At 38.4% G+C, this 19934-nt stretch overlaps 1 protein-coding gene across 1 annotated transcript; it reads right to left on the bottom strand.

Annotated features, from left to right (window-relative positions):
* Nucleotides 1-3532: 3532 nt before the first annotated feature.
* On the bottom strand, nt 3533-4458 carry LOC149206970 (thaumatin-like protein). Its single transcript, XM_089393826.1, has 2 exons — nt 4286-4458; nt 3533-4172 (listed from the first exon to the last, which is right to left on the bottom strand). The coding sequence occupies exons 1-2, from the start codon at nt 4359-4361 to the stop codon at nt 3694-3696; spliced, it is 555 nt and encodes a 184-aa protein (XP_089249952.1). The 5' UTR covers nt 4362-4458; the 3' UTR covers nt 3533-3693.
* Between the last annotated feature and the right edge of the window lie 15476 nt (nt 4459-19934).

The following is a 19934-nucleotide window of genomic DNA, read 5'->3' on the forward strand; positions in this document are numbered from 1 at the left end:
TAATTTAAATCATAATTATATATATATATATAAAAGTTTATATGAACTACATTAATAATTATTATTTGGTATAATTTGATCTACTCATTCTTGTGAGGATAATATTCATATTTTTCAAAAATTTCAATTTCAATAATAAAAAACCTTAATATTATAAAAATATTAATAAAATTACTATAATATAACTTTTTTTGTTTGTTACTTCGGTAGATATTGCTGCTGGATAAATGCAACAGCGCAAATTACAAACTATAAATTTTAATAAGTTTTCTTTACTCGTTGTACTATAGTCATTTAATGTTGTCTTGTCAGCAAATAAATAAAGAAATTAATTTATAGGCTTTACTTTTCAAAACAAAAGGAAATCCTTAGCAGTTGTAATTATGACACTTCAAAATCGAAACTATAAATATATGAAATGAAATCGCCCCGTGAAATTGGACCTAGTGAAATCGAAATCAAACTCGTAAAGGAATTCTAAGATGAAAGGATAAAGGGACATGGATTCCATCTTCAAATACATTAATAAATCTGAGTTACTATTAATTCAAATCACCTTGAAATATTTTACAGCTTACCCCAAGCCAGGTATCACATCCTCCCTTCCTCGAGCCTTTTTTAACCCCAAATTCCATCCATCCCAATATCACCGGGCGTCCTACCTAATCGACTAAATGGCGACGTTCCATCTCCGCCTTGTTCTGATCGCTGCCGTCATCGTCTGCTTGCAAATGCGTTCGAGAGGTGCCCGAGGGCCCTTGTCACACAGATCACCCAAGATGCCACTACGTTGTGCTACACTGTCGAAATCTGGCAAAGAACACCTGCGCGGATCCAGCGTTTAGTGCTAGACATCGAGCAGAACTACATGTGGGTAAGATTCACGACAAAAAAAGTCACAGATCCTTTACTTACAGCCCGGTCGCCCGCAACTGTGCACGGGAGTTTTACGGTTAGGGTTCATCAGAAATAAAAAATGTATTCACTTTTGTGAATGTTTAGAGTAGGCTTTAACACCGCACCCTAGATCTAGGTTTAGGGCATGGGAGTTTTAGGGTTAGGGCTTATGATGAGCGACTATGAGTATCATTCGTAGCTATATAGGCCCCGACAATGGCGTTGATTAACAGAATAAAATTGGGGATGCTAAGGTGTGGGTTATGATAAAATACCTGGGTCAAATCCTGTAGATGCCATCTCTGCAAATGAGGATGCTGGTCAAACCCTGTAGATGCCATCTCTGCAAGGATGCTGGTCAAACCCTGTAGATGCCATCTCTGCAAACGAGGATGCTAGTGCGATTGCTGGATAATTAAAATCGTTGTTGCTGATTCTGGTGGACAACCATTTAATTCGATTCCATATAGATATCAACTACCATCGGGACATGGAATCGATTCCATATCGATAACCATTCAATTGTTGTGATCACTGCAATAGTGTAGTCTTTCGACTTTTTGCAAATTCTTACAATATGACAAATTTTATTTCCACGATTCGTGAAGGCTTATGAGCTACTTAGCAAGTGAGCAAGGAATAAAATGAGGCCATAAATCTTAAATCAAATTCGCAAGATGAATACCTACAACATGACCAGTTTTATTCCATGATTCCTGGAGGCTTATGAGTTACGTGAGGAAGATAAAAAATGAGGCCATAAATCTTAAATAAAATTTGCAAGGTAAAGGTGGCCGGCCATGATGTATCGATGACACTCTCAGTGACATGTTGATCTTGAGAAATTAAAACTGACTTTTGATCTCTTGAAATAGACCATGGGACGCAAAGATAATATGAAGAGGGGGCCATTACACAGCCACATTTATGACAAAGGTGCACAATTAGAATATTATAATACTTAGTCGCATAACCTGGTTTCATAAGTTTCAGAATGCAAAGAGACTGGTTTCATATGTTTCAGAATGCAAAAAGACATCAGTTTCAAAGTCTTTTTGGCATTAATTTTTTAATTTCATTTTTTCTTATTATTTTTTCTAATCCTATATAGGAGGGGAGAATGCTAACAGTCAAGCATTTCATGATTAAATGATGGGATAATTGCATGTTGGGAGGTTGCGGATATGGAAGGAAAATTGTTGTTCCATCCTATATTGTTTCATATTTTTTTTTATTTTATCTTTTAATATTATTTTTGTTAATCTTTATACGTGGAGATAAATGAGAGGCACAGTAAAATTTTAATCTTATTTGGTAAAAAATTAATTTAAGTAGGATATAAATACCTGATTTAGATATGCAAGGAACTAATGGCTTTTGATTTCAGTGATTGATGAGTGATCACCACGAGAATATGTTGGTATCTTTTAGTTTAGACCATCAAATCAAAGGGATTAATTAGCAAAATGATTAAAATGCTCAATTCCAATAGGAGGGACCCCTATGAAGATAATGACTATCAAGATGGAATGAGATCTAAATTTTCATTTAATAATTGACCAAGAATACAATATAACATGGGTCCACCAAATTTTCATGTAATTACGGATGAAGAATATAATGGTAAGTAATATTTAACAGATAATAAGCTCGTCAATACTGTCTGGCTATATATGCCCATCCCTAAATAATATATTTGTTTAAATCTAACTGTGAACTGGGAAATATGTAGCACCCAATATAATATGGCACAGTTCTCCTCGAATGGTTAGAAGACACGTAGTTTATTGATTGACCAAGAATACACTATAGCACAGGTCTCCTGGAATGGTTAGAAGACATGTAGTTTATTGATTGACCAAGTATACAATATGGCACAGGTCCCCAAATTTTTCGTTTATTGATTGACCAAGAATACAATATGGCACAGGTCTCGAAGAATACAATATAGCACGGAAGATATGGCGTTTAATGATTACAATATGGCACAGGTCTCCGAGCATACAATACAGCACAGAAGGGACAAGGTTTAATGATTAAATATGCCACAGGTCCCCTAAATTTTGATTTAATAATGGACCAAGAATACAATACGACACAGGTCTCGTGGACTGGTTAGAAGAGACGGGGTGGTCGTTTGGCACATTAAAATTACTTCCCAATTTCCGCAACTCGTAATCTTCTAGGTGTTCCCTGTCCGTCTTGAAACTAGTGGTCACAGACTTCCCTCTTCACTTTCTGTATGAAAGGATTAATTTTATTTCCTGTCTTCCTGGTTCGTACATGAAAATCTGAATGACAAATACGATTGATTTGAAACTTTCGCAAGCTCTTGGCATGCTTGAGTTTTGAATAAATGTTTGCGTTAAAACAGGTTTGATTTAATCTTTGTATAATTAGGTTTCGAATAAATGTTTGCATAATTTATATAGTCATTTCCTTGCTTTAATATTTATAAAATTATCTATAATTATTTACTTTAACATTTATAAAATCATCTCTAATTATTTATTAAATCATTTGAGATCAGTTATAAGATATCCAAATTGATGCATATACCCCTTAAGTTATCCAAAATAGCATTACTCATTTGCAAAGTAGAAGTAAAACACCTTTGGCTTTTACAGGATAGAACTTCTTGCAACCATGCACGCAATGGTATTCTTATTATAAATATGAGAATACAATCAAGATGATTGTAATTCTCTTATTATAGGTATGATACTACATAGAAATCGGTTTACTAGCGATGGATTTTATCTAACGACCAGAGAATTCAGTATGATAAACTTCTAATCAAGGGCAGAATATAATGTTGTAATTAGCACCAGAAGCACAAGCGTGGGTTTTAGTGTCATCAGTGGGATATAGGTAGGCATCTGGGCATTGGTCTATTTTGCAAGTCAGTGCTTTGCAGCTAGCGTCGGAGGGAGTTAGGGAGAGAGGGACATTGAAACCATCAATTACAGAGAGGTCATAGAAATCTTGATTGTTGCCCCCATTCAGAGTATATTCAACCAGCGTTGTAGGAGACTGTCCCGAGAGCGTACAGCTGAGCACGCCACCGCAGTCACCAGTGCTGCAGCTTCCTTTACCAGAGGCATCGAAGGAACATCCAGTACGTCCCCAAAATCTGCCTGAGCTTGTTCCTGCGGGCACGTCAACACTCCATGATTGACCCTGCCCCAACGCTTGACCGCCACCTACGGGAATTCCTGCGGCCCATACCGTGTATGAACACTGGTTCTGGATCACAAACGTCGCACCCGTAGCTCCTGCACTTACAAAAAAAAGCAAAAGAAATATTTCTTTATGATATCAAATATTTCTTTATCATATCTAAACTCATTTACGTACATAAAATATCAAGGGATTACTGTAACCTTACCTTGAAGGCAAACGTTAAATATCAACGCTAGTATTGCTGTAACATAAATCGAAACTGCTAATGTTCTTGCCCCCATTGCAACGTCCACCACCAAGTAATTAAACACAACTACAAAACAGCGCAATACAACGAAGGAATTGCAGTTGAGCTTATGTCATGTTGTATACCACGAATGGCACTCTATATATAGGCGGGGCTAGCCATCCCAAACTTGGTCATAGCGTAGCGTATACTGCACGAAATTCTTATGAAGGTTGATCCCCCCTAGTTGGGCGGTGTGGGAAATCAATTTGAGAGTGTGATGAATAAGAAGGCGCGCTAATCGCTCCTGGACATCCGGGTCACGACCCCTTTACCTTTCATTGTTCCAGATGTTCCGGGTCGCCTTAAACTAGCGATCACGAAATGCTTATCCAGACTCAGAGTGTGGAAAAAATTACTAATTGAGAGGATAAGAAAGAAAGCGTGACGTTGATATTTATTTGAGTATTTCATGAATGTTTTGCTATATAATTAAGTAAAATTAATTAATTTTATTTTTTTTATCAAATTTTAAAATATTTTTGAAAAATGTGAAAAATTCATTTCCCCACTTGGTAACTCCCTCGCCTTGTACTGTTGTAATGTTCCGGGCCGCCTTAAACTAGCCCTCTTGTTCTAGAATATGCCACGAAAAATTATCCGCTGTCGAAAAATTATCCGCCAAGAATACAATATAGCACGTGTCCCCTAAATTTTCATTTAATGATTGCCCAAGAAACGCAATATGGCTGGACTGGTTAGAACAGATCGGTTGTCGTAATCTTCCAAATATCCACGCTGAGGATGCTTTGTATGACTGACTATCAAGATTGAATTTTCATTTAATGATTCACAAACAATACAATACAATATGATTCACAAACAATACAATGGGTCGGTACATCACAATTGCTTCGTAATCTTCTAGGTGTTCCCCGTCCGGCTTCAAACGAGTGACTTCCCTCTTCATTTTGTGTGTGAAAGGCTTAATTTTATTTCCTGTCTTCCTGGTTCGTACAAATAAGATTGATTGGATACTTTCATAACCTCAGCGTATGGTTATTTTTGCGTTAAAAAGAGGTTGCATTTGGTCTTCGTATAGTTATGTTTTGAATAAATGTTTGCCTTAAAAAGTGGTTCGATTTAAGGTGATATGTTAGAATGGAAATTCCAGAATGTCATGTCACGTTTCAATGTGGAATTTGCTAGAATTTTGATAATGGATTTTATTTTTTTATTTTGTTAAGCTTGAATTTTCTATTTCTATTTTGTTAAGGTTGATTTTAAAGCGACATTTGGATTTTTTTTTGAAGGTTGAGTATTTATTATATCCGCGACATATAGTATTAGCATTTTTGGTTTGATAGTATATTAATTTGTTTTTTTTAATAGTTTATGTATAGTTTAAAATGAGAATTTAGTTTTTGTTATTTTTTATTTTATTTAAATTTATTTATTTGTAAAGTGATTCGCTGAGGTCTTATTATTAGTGTGTTTTGGTAATTTTTATTTTTCTATTAATTACTAATATTTTTGTTTTTAGTTTTATTTATTTATTTTTTTACATTTTTTTCCTAACTCCATTGAATTCATTTTATTTAGGTATAGTTTTTATAATTCCCGCTTGCAAGATATATCAAGAATTCAAGAAATTGTTCTTATTACAAGAAATTGAATTCAAGAAATTGATTTTATTGAATTCAATAAGTTTATGTTTTTTTCTTCTTTCGTGTGTCTATTAGTAATGTCTAAGCGTATCAATTATCATAGACCAAGGATTTGATAACTATGAGGAAATCCAATGCAATGCACTAGAGCTCTTCATTTCATTTTGGGTTATTCAAATTTTATGGTGCATATGTTGGGGAATGAGATCCAAACTAATTCTGCCATAGCTCTTCATTTCATTTTAGGTTATTCAAATTCTATGGTGCATGGGTTGGGGAATGGGATCCAAACTGATTCTACTAGGGTATTAACCAGATCTTATTTAAATAAATATTTAAATATTTATTTAAATATTTAATTTTCTTAATGATTTATAACTATGATAAGTATAATCTAGTTGTTAAATTAATAGTAAAACATCTCTCTTTTTTTTTTTTTTTATTATAACTTTAAGATAAATGAAGGGAACCATGGGAGGCGAGCGGAACGAGGGTTTTGAACAGGGAGCGACGGGTGCGAGTTGGTAACCATGGATGGGCAAGGAGGGGGGAGCTCCACTCCGTCCTACAGTCATGTAGTTGTGAACAGAAGCAAGGAGGCTGGTTCGAATCGATTCAAGAAACTAATGGAGGAAGAAATGGATAAGACAAGCACAAAAAAGCCGGAAAGCATCAAATCTCATGAACAGGAAGAGAATCATGAGGAAGTCAGAAGAGAGAAGAGAATAGGAGACAACAGTCAGAGAACTGAGCACAAGACTGTGACAGGACTCTGTAAACCTAGGTCAACCAGTAAACCCTTGGTTGTTTTAAATGATCTAGTGCTACAGATGCGTAGGGATCACATGGCGGAAAACGCGGTTATATGCAAATTTATGGGAATATGGCCAACAGAGAAGGCTTTGCACACATGGATAAGAAACCACTGGAAACCAAAGGGAGATATAAACCTTCATCTTGGGTCAAGGGATTCTTCACAGTGGTGTTCACAAACTTAGAGGATAAAGACAGAGTGTTCGAAGGAGGCCCATATTTCTATGCTGCTGCAGGCCTCTACATGCAACCATGGGTGATGAATTTTGTCCCGGAACGAGAAACATTCACATTGGTACCGGTATGGATAAGACTCTATTCTCTACCTTTAGATTATTGGCTGCCAGAATCCTTAAAAGCCATAGGTAATAAATTAGGTCATTTTTAAAAAATATTAGATGTGACTCTGTGAGGTAAATATACCTCTTTCGCTCGCATATGTGTAGAAATGGACCTATCGGGAGCACTTCCAGACGAAATCATTCTAGAAGTATATGATGAAGAATGGGTGTAGGCGGTGGACTATGAACATGTCCCATTCAGATGCCGTAAATGTCATGAACATGGGCACCTCTTCAGAGACTGCCCACTAAACAAACTGGGGGACAATATGAAAACCAACATAGGAAAAGATCTCGAAGGATTTACCAAGTTGGGAGGCAAAGGGAAAGGATGAAAAATGTACCAAAAGAAAACTAATGAGGATAAGCAACCAAGTCATATCAGTTTCAAGATTTTAGAAGAAGAAGGTGGAAACAATGGAACGAACCAGGCACTAGAGGATAACCCTGTAGAGAAGGAAAAAGATGTTAGCATGGAGGACATACATGAGAACAACAAACTAAAGGAGGATCTGCCAAGCACTATGGAACTTGGCAGGGACCATGAGATGACCCCAAGTGAAGTTGGTACGGAGGACCACGAACTACAGGAGATTCTTGAGAGGGAGAATCTCGATCTAGAAAAGTTCCTGGAGCAGGGAACCACCAAAGGTGTTGATTCTCTACCACAAGAGGAGTTTGACAGAGTGCAACAGCTCTTCCTTTGGAGATCTCAAGCAAAGGGTTCTGGAGTCAAAAGGAACCATGATAGATAGGAAAATAGAGGGGTAAAACTGATGGAGGTAACATCAAGACACTCTTCCAAGAACCCAGGCCAAAAAATGGAAAGGAAGAGACAAAATGAGCTGCTGACAGATTGTGGGAAACACATGATTAACTCAGGCAAGATGAAATATATTACTAGTTACTCATTTACAAACCTTTCATAATGAAGATCACAACCTGGAACATTAGGGGTCTAGTAATTAAAAGAAAACAAACAAATCTCAGCAATAGAATAAAAGAAGAAAAACAAGATATGTTGTTTATATAGGAAACAGAATGTTCAATAGACAAAATCTGGGAGATACATAGCAAATGGCTCATGAAGTATGAGTATCTAGAAGTTAAAGCAAACAACACAGCAAGAGGGATTCTCATTCTTTGGAATCCCCAGAAACTTGGAATCCTAGATGCTGAAGCATCCGGGAACTACCTTTCGATGGTAATCCAACCTTTGGGTGACAAGGAACTTTATATGATCACAGATGTCTATGGTCCTCAAAAACTTGAAGATAAACGTAGGCTTCTCACTTCACTGGAGGAGCTGAGAGAGAGACATCCTGTTATGCCCTAGATTCTGGGAGGGGACTTTAGTATGATTAGATCTCTTACAGGAAAAAAAAGGTGGGACCAAAATACTAGGCAGAGACTCCATTGCCTTCCAGAACATCCTAAACGACATGAAGCTAGTGGATATGGAGACAATAAATGACACCTTCACCTGTAACAATAAGAGGGGAGGGGCTTCTCAAGTTTCCTTTAAACTAGACAGATTCATAATCTCGGAGGACCCCCGTCTCACTGGCCTTGACTTGACTGCTTTAATCCTTCCTTTCGGAGGCTCGAATCACTGGCCTATCCAGCTTGAAGCTTCTTTTATAGGCACTCCGAGGAACAAACCTTTCAGGTTTGAAAATGTCTGGCTCACTCACCCTGAATTCATCACTAATATTGGAAAATGGTGGGTGGAAGACATGCCCAGTCAAGGCACGAAGATGTTCCTACTGCAACAGAGATTGAAACACATCAAACTCAAGCTTAAAGAATGGAACAAAAATGAGTTTGACAATATTTTCAAAGCCAAAAGAGAAGTTGAACAGAAACTATAGGGAATTAACCAAATCCTCATCACAGATGGCTTTACCAAGGAAAGGAAAATGCAAGTTGACTCTCTTGAACAGGGATGGGAAAACAAACGCCAGCAAGAGGAGATCCTCTGGAGATAGAAATCAAGAGTGCAATGGATTAAAGAAGGGGAAATAAATACAAAGATTTTCACAAGTCAACCATGGATCACAGGGCACATAACAAGATTTCAAAACTCAGAGATACTCAAGGGAAAGAGCTAAGTACCCACAAATAAATGGAATCTGCTGTGGTACAACATTTCCAAAGCATAGCAGAGGAGCCTCTCTTAGACAGATCACAATTTATCAACAGCTTCACACAGTACATTTCAAAACTTGTAACCAGGGAAGACAATTACAATCTTAACAGGCCAATGACTGAAGAGGAGGTCAATGAAGTCATCAAAGAGGTGAAAAATGAGATGAAAGATGGGTTCAATGTAGACTTCTTCAAAACATGCTGGGAAATAGTCAAACAAGATATCCTTGATGTTGTGGAGGACTCGAGAAAATCTAAAACAGTTTTGAGGGTGCTCAATGCATCTTTCATAGCCTTAATTCCAAAGCAGGAAAAAGCTATGACACCAGATAGATTCAGACCCATAGCTTTATGCAATGTGGTGTACAAAATTATTTCTAAAGTAATTGCAAACAGACTCAAGCCCCTTCTTCCAACTCTTGTGTCTGAGGAGCAAACTAGATATGTGGAAGGAAGGAAAATTATAAATAACATCATTCAAGCTCATGAGGTGGTTCATTCTCTCAAGAGCAATAAGCAAGTGGGTATGATCATACAGCTTGACCTAGCGAAAGCTTATGATAAGCTAAGCTGGTCGTACATCAGGGAAGTACTAAAAGCATATGGCTTCGACCACAACTAGATAAGATGGGTAATGGCCGTTGTTACCATAGCTAGTTTTTCAATCCTACTTAATGTTAGGATATTCCGACACATAGGAAATAGTTAAGTTCAACTTGGTCTAGTATAGAGTTAGGTAAAGTGTGTTTTACCATTGTACATTTTGTAACTTACAATCCGACGGTCACGATATGTAGTGATCCGACGGTTCACTCTCACCTCAGTATTACCGACACTTGATCCGTGGCTTGACACCCGATTGGTCCATGAGTTCTATTTAAAGCGCATGGAGGGTCATTGTTCGGGTAATCCGTGCATGAGAGAAGCTTATGTAAATTTTCATTCTTTGATTAATAAATTCCCTGTAGTACCCACGTTGGGATAGGCCGTGGACTGTTTCCCTCTTTGAGGGTTTTAACCACGTCAAAAATACTGGTGTATTGATCTGTGATTTGGTTGTGAGCAGTGTCCTTTTGGTATTCTTTCTGAGGAACTTACCCTGTAAATTCCTACATGGTATCAGAGCTATTTGAGGGCCGCGTCCGTTGGTGATCCAAATCTGAAGCCGGTAGAACTGCATGCGGCAGTCGTTTCCTAGATCTGCTGTTTCTGACTGCTTTCGGGCCGAGAGGACTGCTCTGTTGCGTTCGGAGCATCTGTTCCAATGAGGAACCCCTTTCGTTTCACGCGAAAAGGTTTCCGGTAGCCCTAGCTGCGTCATTTTTCAGATCGGGAGGTATACAGTGTTTTTTGCAGTTTACTGTTATTTTCTCTCTGCTTATTTCGGTTTCGATTTATTTAGCCCTTTTTTTTTAACCGGATCTATACCTTTCATTTCTGCGTATGCTCTTTGCCTTGCGACTCTGTGCGATCTGGGCAAATCAGAAACAGAAAGGAAGGATTTTTCTCATGCGTATGCTCTTTTCCTTGCACCTTAGTGTGATCTCGGAAAATCAGAAACATTGAGAAAAATATTTAGTTTTTCGGCTAAAGCTAACTTTGAGATTTTTTTTTAAAATTTCTAGTTTTTTTGGCTAAAGCTAACTTCGAGCCGCAAGGTTCGTTTTTCTTTGCATATTCGTGTTGGGTTTTGTGTTTTGTGTTTTGTAGGGAAAAAGAGCTTTCTCAAGGCAAGCACGCAAACCAAGGCCCCCCCCCCCTCTCTTTCTCTCTCTCTCTCTCTCTCTCTCTCTCAAATTTTTTGTATAGATCAATTGGTTCAAAGCTATTTTTAGAGAGTAGAGGTCTTGGGTTCAAGTCTCCATTTTGCGGGGGCGGATTTTTTCATTCCCGCACATTCGCGCACTTTGCCGGCAACATCAACAAATTTTTTTCAAAAAGCCATAACTTCTTCATCCGGAAGCCTTTTTCAGAGCCTTTTTTTTTTAAAACCGCCTATTTTTTCGAGATCTATCCATTGGAACACTTACTTTCAGCATCTTCAGCTTCAGTTTTTTTAAAAAATGGAAAGTCCATGCCAAGTCATTCTTGACAGCACTAACTACTTCCAATGGGTAGCCTACATGGAAGATTTACTTAGAAGTAAAGGTCTCTTAAGAATAGCCACAGACCAAGAGAAGAAACCAAAAGATGAAGACAAGGCTGCAAAATGGGAAAATAGACAAGATCAAGCACGTGGTTTGATAGGGATGTCTATTTCTCCTGATCTTAGATTCCACATTGCAGAACTTGAGACTCCTCATGAAGCATTAGAAAAACTCGCTAAAGTTTTTGGGATTAAAAATGAAATTAGAGCCCATCAACTTGAAAATGAGTTGCTTACTTTGGATCCTAATAATTTTTCTTGCATTGAAGATTTCTTGTCCAAATTCAAGACCCTTAGATATCTCTTGGAAGGTGTTAAAGTTAAGAAAGAAGATGGTAACCTTATTTATTCCATCCTTACTAAGTTGGGACCAGCCTACTCTGTATTTGTTTCCACTTTCCATTCTACAAGGGAAGCTTTCATTTGTCAAGGAAAAGACTACAAGGCCCCTTCCTTTGACTCCTTTTGTGATTCCTTAATAAGAGAACAAGAAAAACTCTTACACCTTGGTCTTCTTAATCTTGGAAACTCTTCCACGAAAGCGTTAGCCGCCCAGCAGCAACCAAATTCAAAGAATCCTAAGAAGTCATATCCTCAAAAGAATGGTCCTAAACCAACTCAGCCTCAAAATGAAAGATCATTTCAGCAAAATGATAAGACCAATAAAAACAAATGGAAGAAGACTGATATACATTGTAACTTTTGTAATCGAGATGGCCACTTAGAATCTAAATGCTTTAAGAAGATGGAAGCCTTGGAAGCCGCAATGAAGAAACATAACATCCATGTGGAGCCTACTTCAACTTCAACTTCCGGAATGACACTTTCTTCATGTTGTTGTCAATCATCTCAGTCTGGTTATGTATTAAATGTATCTTCTTCTTCTTCTCATTCTCATGAGTGGCTCATTGATTCTGGAGCCTCTTATCACATGGCCAAAAACCAAGCCATGTTTTCTTCTTTAAATGATTGTAACACCAAAAATATATATGTTGGTGATGATAGATCTCTTAATGTTGTAGGGACTGGAACTGTTCATCTAGACAATGGTCAGTTTAATGATGTATTATGTGTTCCAACCTTATCCTGCAACCTTCTATCTGTCTATCAGATAACTCATTCAGGTGAAGGTAAAATTGTTGAATTTTCACCTCATGATGTTGTAATCAAGGATCTAAAAGATCCTAAATAGGTTCTAGCTACTGGTCTTGCTGATGATTCCACAAGGTTGTATAAGTTTCACAACTTTGGGTCATCAAATCTTCCCTCAGTATTTGTTGCTCATAATGATGAAGTGAGCAAACTTTGGCATGAGCGATTTGGTCACTTAAACTATCGCTCCCTTCAGCATCTATGTAAAGAAAATATGGTGACAGGTCTTCCTATGGTATCTTGCAGAGATGGTGTTTGTTCCGGATGTGTACTCGGAAAACATCATCGGGACAGTTTTGACAAACGTGCCTCTTGGCACGCCTCAGCCCCTTTACAGCTTGTGCACAGTGATTTATGTGGTCCTCTTCCTGTTGCTTCATTCTCTGGCTGCAAGTACTTCTTAACTTTCATTGATGATTTCTCCAGACGCACTTGGGTATACTTCTTAAAACTCAAGAGCGAAGTATTTAACACATTTTTGGCCTTCAAAGCCTTTGTTGAAAAACAATCTGGACATCAAATTCTTAAGCTAAGAACTGATAATGGTGGAGAATATGTTAAAAAAACATTCATCAAATTTTGCACCGAAAATGGAATTCAAATGCAACATACTGTTCCATACACTCCACAACAAAATGGTGTAGCTGAAAGGAAAAATCGCACCTTAAAGGAAATGGCTAATTGTATGCTGCAATCTAAAGGACTCAGTCTTAGTTTTTAGGCCGAAGCAATTAATTGTGCAAATTATATAATCAATCGCACTCCTACTAAGGTTCTAGAGAATATCACTCCAGAAGAAGCTTGGAGTTCCATTAAACCAGATGTAAGTCACTTTCGTGTGTTTGGAAGTGAAGCATGGGCCCATATTCCAGATGAAAAGCATAAAGCTTTAGAACCTAAGAGTGAGAAATGTACTTTTGTTGGATATTCTGAAGATGTAAAAGGTTATAGACTTTCCATTTAAGTCCAAAAATGTTATCATTAGAAGAGATGTAAAATTTGATGAAAATAAATCGGCCTGCGAGCCTAGTCCGGCGGATGTGCCACCTATTCCTATCTCTTCTACTTTTGAAAACATTTCTTCTTCAGATGATGAAAGCGAGGATGATAATCCTCCCCCACCTTCTCAGGATCCTCAACTTCCAAGATGGGTCCATGCTACTCGGGATGCAGCAGGTGATCTTGCCGGTGATCCTACAGATCAGCGACGTACACGTTCTCACTTTGACGTTTTTAGTGCAAACAAAACGAAAGATAGTTAGACATTTATTGGAATGTTATTCTTCAATTTCTCGTTTGTTTCAATTGGATTGTTAAAGTTGTTTTACCTTCTTTCCTTGAACCAAACATGCAAGGTTGGTCTCAGTTAACATGCAAAAAGTTAACGTGTGAATTTTGTTATAGGTTATTTATTCTACTTCAACTTTATTCCTAGTTTTATTCAAAGTGAATGTGCCAAATTCAACCAATTTAATATTAAGTAAAAAATTCAACCAATTTAATATTAAGTTAAAAATCATAGACAAACCTTTAGTATTTGGAAAATATTTAAAAAGGGCTAATGATAAATTTTATTTATTTAAATATTTAATTTTCTTAATGATTTATAACTATGATAATTATAATCTAGTTGTTAAATTAATAGTAAAACATCTCTCTCTTATTTTTTTTTATTATAACTTTAAGATAAATGAAGGGAACCATGGGAGGCGAGCGGAACGAGGGTTTTGAACAGGGAGCGACGGGTGCGAGTTGGTAACCATGGATGGGCAAGGAGGGGGGAGCTCCACTCCGTCCTACAGTCATGTAGTTGTGAACAGAAGCAAGGAGGCTGGTTCGAATCGATTCAAGAAACTAATGGAGGAAGAAATGGATAAGACAAGCACAAAAAAGCCGGAAAGCATCAAATCTCATGAATAGGAAGAGAATCATGAGGAAGTTAGAAGAGAGAAGAGAATAGGAGACAACAGTCAGAGAACTGAGCACAAGACTGTGACAGGACTCTGTAAACCTAGGTCAACCAGTAAACCCTCGGTTGTTTTAAATGATCTAGTGCTACAGATGCGCAGGGATCACATGGCGGAAAACGCGGTTATATGCAAATTTATGGGAATATGGCCAACAGAGAAGGCTTTGCACACATGGATAAGAAACCACTGGAAACCAAAGGGAGATATAAACCTTCATCTTGGGTCCAAGGGATTCTTCACAGTGGTGTTCACAAACCTAGAGGATAAAGACAGAGTGTTCGAAGGAGGACCATATTTCTATGCTGCTGCAGGCCTCTACATGCAACCATGGGTGATGAATTTTGTCCCGGAACGAGAAACATTCACATCGGTACCGGTATGGATAAGACTCTACTCTCTACCTTTAGATTATTGGCTGCCAGAATTCTTAAAAGCCATAGGTAATAAATTAGGTCATTTTTAAAAAATATCACATGCGACTCTGTGAGGTAAATATACCACTTTTGCTCGCATATGTGTAGAAATGGACCTATCGGGAGCACTTCCAGACGAAATTATTCTAGAAGTATATGATGAAGAATGGGTGCAGGCGGTGGACTATGAACATGTCCCATTCAGATGCCGTAAATGTCATGAACATGGGCACCTCTTCAGAGACTGCCCACTAAACAAACTGGGGGAAAATATGAAAACCAACATCGGAAAAGATCTCGAAGGATTTACCAAGTTGGGAGGCAAAGGGAAAGGATGAAAAAAGTACCAAAAGAAAACTAATGAGGATAAGCAACCAAGTCATATCAGTTTCAAGATTTTAGAAGAAGAAGGTGGAAACAATGGAACGAACCAGGCACTAGAGGATAACCCTGTAGAGAAGGAAAAAGATGTTAGCATGGAGGACATAAATGAGAACAACAAACTAAAGGAGGATCTACCAAGCACTATGGAACTTGGCAGGGACCATGAGATGAACCCAAGTGAAGTTGGTACGGAGGACCATGAACTACAGGAGATTCTTGAGAGGGAGATTCTCGATCTAGAAAAGTTCCTGGAGCAGGGAACCACCAAAGGTGTTGATTCTCTACCACAAGAGGAGTTTGATAGAGTGCAACAGCTCTTCCTTCGGAGATCTCAAGCAAATGGTTCTGGAGTCAAAAGGAACCATGAAAGATAGGAAAATAGAGGGGTAAAACTGATGGAGGTAACATCAAGACACTCTTCCAAGAACCCAGGCCAAAAAAGGGAAAGGAAGAGACAAAATGAGCTGCTTACAGATTGTGGGAAACACATGGTTAACTCAAGCAAGATGAAAGATATTACTAGTTACTCATTTACAAACCTTTCATAATGAAGCTCACAACCTGGAACATTAGGGGTCTAGTAATGAAAAGAAAACAAACAAATCTCAGCAATAGAATAAAAGAAGAAAAACCAGATATGTTGTTTATATAGGAAACAAAATGTTCAATAGACAAAATCCGGGAGATACATAGCAAATGGCTCATGAAGTATGAGTATCTAGAAGTTAAAGCAAACAACACAGCAAGAGGGATTCTCATTCTTTGGAATCCCCATAAACTTGGAATCCTAGATGCTGAAGCATCCGGGAACTACCTTTCGATGGTAATCCAACCTTTGGGTGACAAGGAACTTTATATGATCACAAATGTCTATGGTCCTCAAAAACTTGAAGATAAACTTAGGCTTCTCACCTCACTGGAGGAGCTGAGAGAGAGACATCCTGTTATGCCCTAGATTCTGGGAGGGGACTTTAGTATGATTAGATCTCTTACAAGAAAAAAAAGGTGGGACCAAAATACGAGGTAGAGACTCCATTGCCTTCCAGAACATCCTAAACGACATGAATCTAGTGGATACGGAGACAATAAATGACACCTTCACCTGTAACAATAAGAGGGGAGGGGCTTCTCAAGTTTCCTTTAAACTAGACAGATTCATAATCTTGGAGGACCCCCGTCTCACTGGCCTTGACTTGACTGCTTTAATCCTTCCTTTCGAAGGCTCGAATCACTAGCCTATCCAGCTTGAAGCTTCTTTTATAGGCACTCTGAGGAACAAACCTTTCAGGTTTGAAAATGTCTGGCTCACTCACCCTAATTTCATCACTAATATTGGAAAATGGTGGGTGGAAGACATGCCCGGTCAAGGCACGAAGATGTTCCTACTGCAACAGAGACTGAAACACATCAAACTCAAGCTTAAAGAATGGAGCAAAAATGAGTTTGACAATATTTTCAAAGCCAAAAGAGAAGTTGAACAGAAACTATAGGGAATTAACCAAATCCTCATCATAGATGGCTTTACCAAGGAAAGGAAAATGCAAGCTGACTCTCTTGAACAGGGATGGGAAAACAAACGCCAGCAAGAGGAGATCCTCTGGAGATAGAAATCAAGAGTGCAATGGATTAAAGAAGGGGAAATAAATACAAAGATTTTCACAAGTCAACCATGGATCACAGGGCACATAACAGGATTTCAAAACTCAGAGATACTCAAGGGAAAGAGCTAAGTACCCAAAAATAAATGGAATCTGCTCTGGTACAACATTTCCAAAGCATAGCAAAGGAGCCTCTCTTAGACAGATCACAATTTATCAACAGCTTCACACAGTACATTTCAAAACTTGTAACCAAGGAAGACAATTACAATCTTAACAGGCCAATGACTGAAGAGGAGGTCAATGAAGTCATCAAAGAGATGAAAAATGAGATGCAAGATGGGTTCAATGTAGACTTCTTCAAAACATGTTGGGAAATAGTCAAACAAGATATCCTTGATGTTGTGGAGGACTCGAGAAAATCTAAAACAGTTTTGAGGGTGCTGAATGCATCTTTCATAGCCTTAATTCCAAAGCAGGAAAAAGCTATGAAACCAGATAGATTCAGACCCATAGATTTATGCAATGTGGTGTACAAAATTATTTCTAAAGTAATTACAAACAGACTCAAGCCCCTTCTTCCAACTCTTGTGTCTGAGGAGCAAACTAGATATGTGGAAGGAAGGAAAATTATAAATAAAATCGTTCAAGCTCATAACTGGTGGTTCATTCTCTCAAGAGCAATAAGCAAGTGGGTATGATCATACAGCTTGACCTAGTGAAAGCTTATGATAAGCTAAGCCGGTCGTACATCAGGGAAGTACTAAAAGCGTATGGCTTCGACCACAACTAGACAAGATGGGTAATGGCCGTTGTTACCATAGCTAGTTTTTCAATCCTACTTAATGGCTCTCCATCCAGAACATTAGGCCTTCGAGAGGCCTCAGAAAAGGAGATCCGCTCCCCCCCTTCCTCTTTATTCTCATGATGGAAGGATTAGGCAAAGCGATCAAATCAACCAATGCAGAAGGAAGAATTCAGGGTCTCAAACTAACCCTGAATGGGGATACCTTGACTCATCAACATTTTGTGGATGACACTATGTCGCAGGATACACCCACGGTCAAGGAAGCTAAAGATTTCAAACAAATCCTGAACGATTTTGCTATGGTCGTTGGTACAGAGGTAAGCCTCACAAAATAAAAAAATTTATTTTTTAATACCCACATTTTTATTTAGAGAAATCTCTCCAGAATTCTCGGCTTTCAAAGAGATCAACTACCCTCCAAATATCTGGGAATACATCTCACCGAAAAACCTCTGAGTAAGGAAGTTTGGGAGCTAGTGACTAATAAAATGCAGGACAAAATCAGGAAATGGACAAGCAGATCGTTGAATTTAGCAGGACGTCTAGTGCTTATAACTTAGGTTGTTCTACAAACCATCCCCATCTTCATGTTTTCAGCTCTTCTTGCCCCAAAAGGAGTTTTACAACACATCAGGAACATCCAAAGAGATTTTCTTTGGGGCAAAGGGGAAGAGAAAAAGAAATGGGCTCTGGTAGCTTGGGAAAAGCTCTGCAAACCCAAGACCCATGGAGGTTTGGGACTTCATGACCCGGAAACCCTAAGTAAAGTTTTGGGGGAAAAAATTTGGTGGAGATGGCTAAAGGAAATGAGAACCCCTTGGGCCAAGCTCTAGAAACAGAAGTATGCAAATAACTGGGAAGAAAGGGATCATATTCGAATGACAGGGCTCATTAAGGGCTCCCACATTTGGAACAATGCTTGGGAGAATAGAGCTATTGTTTAGAAGCATAGTTTCTGGGAGATCAGAGATGGAAACCTAGCTTGGTTTTGGGAGGATAACTGGCAGCAGGAGCCTAACCTATGTAGAGAAGAACTAGCCATTCTCAAGAATGACATTGGCAATAAAGGGCTGCTCAAGGTAAGTGACTTTTGGGATTAGACAAGGGACAAGGGAAAATGGAGAACATGGAAGGACCTAGTATACAGTGAAGAGACCCCTTTGAAGGCCCAGGCAGAAGCTCTTGCACTAATCCTGGAACAGAGAAAGATTTTGACTTCAACATCGTCTAACCAACTAAGATGGGGAAGAAACAGCGAAGGCAACTTCAACCTCAAAGAATCCAAAAGAATTGCCACTGGGCTTGACTTTCCAAACCCTGATAAGATATGGAAGGACCTATGGCAAAACTTGCACTAGATGAAAATCAAATTGTTCATGTTGTTGGTGCAACATAAAAAAAATTTGACTTGGGAAAATATTAGAAAAAGAGGTTTAGCTGGTCCATCTAGATGACAGTTATGTGGTCTACAAGAAGAAATGATGGATCACCTACTCAACCTCTACCCATTCACCTCTACCTTGTGGAATTGGGTAGCCTCAATCTTCAGGAAAACTGACAGGGACGAATTTAGCATCACTAGTACTTTGAAGAACTGGAGGAAAAACTTCTCAGAAAATGAAATAATCAACAAAGCCTAGACTCTAGTACCAGGTTTTTTGATCTAGGATGTATGGAAAGAATGCAACAATAGGATTTTCAAGAACAGAATTGGCTCAACCTAGAGCATCATAGCTCAGATTATAAGACAACTCAAAGAAACTGTGAGCACCCTTATAAAGCAACCCCCCAAGAACCCTCCTTTAGACCAGGATGATCATATACTTTTGCATTTGGGTCTCCAGTTGCCTATCCCCTAGGGCATAAGCAAGATCATAAGACATACAACAACGGGGAAGGACTTCTGGCAACTGCCTCCTCATGGCTTTTTGAAATTTAATATAGATGGAGCCTCTAAGGGAAACCCTGGGTTTGCTGGTTATGGAGGAGTCATAAGAGATGAGCAGGGATACATAAAAGTCATCTTTCATAGTCATTTTGGGAATGCCACTAATAATATGGCGGAACTCATGGCCTTAGAGAAATGCCTAGAAATCTTGATTAAATCCAATTTACACAATGCCATCATAGAAGCAGACTCTAAATTGATAATTAATTTGGTCAAAAAGATAGGCAACGACACAACACC

Source organism: Pinus tabuliformis, chromosome 1_2 (assembly GCF_031772625.1).
Source record: "Pinus tabuliformis cultivar Carrire ecotype Pingquan chromosome 1_2, CPIR1, whole genome shotgun sequence".
Lineage (NCBI taxonomy): Eukaryota > Viridiplantae > Streptophyta > Pinopsida > Pinales > Pinaceae > Pinus > Pinus tabuliformis.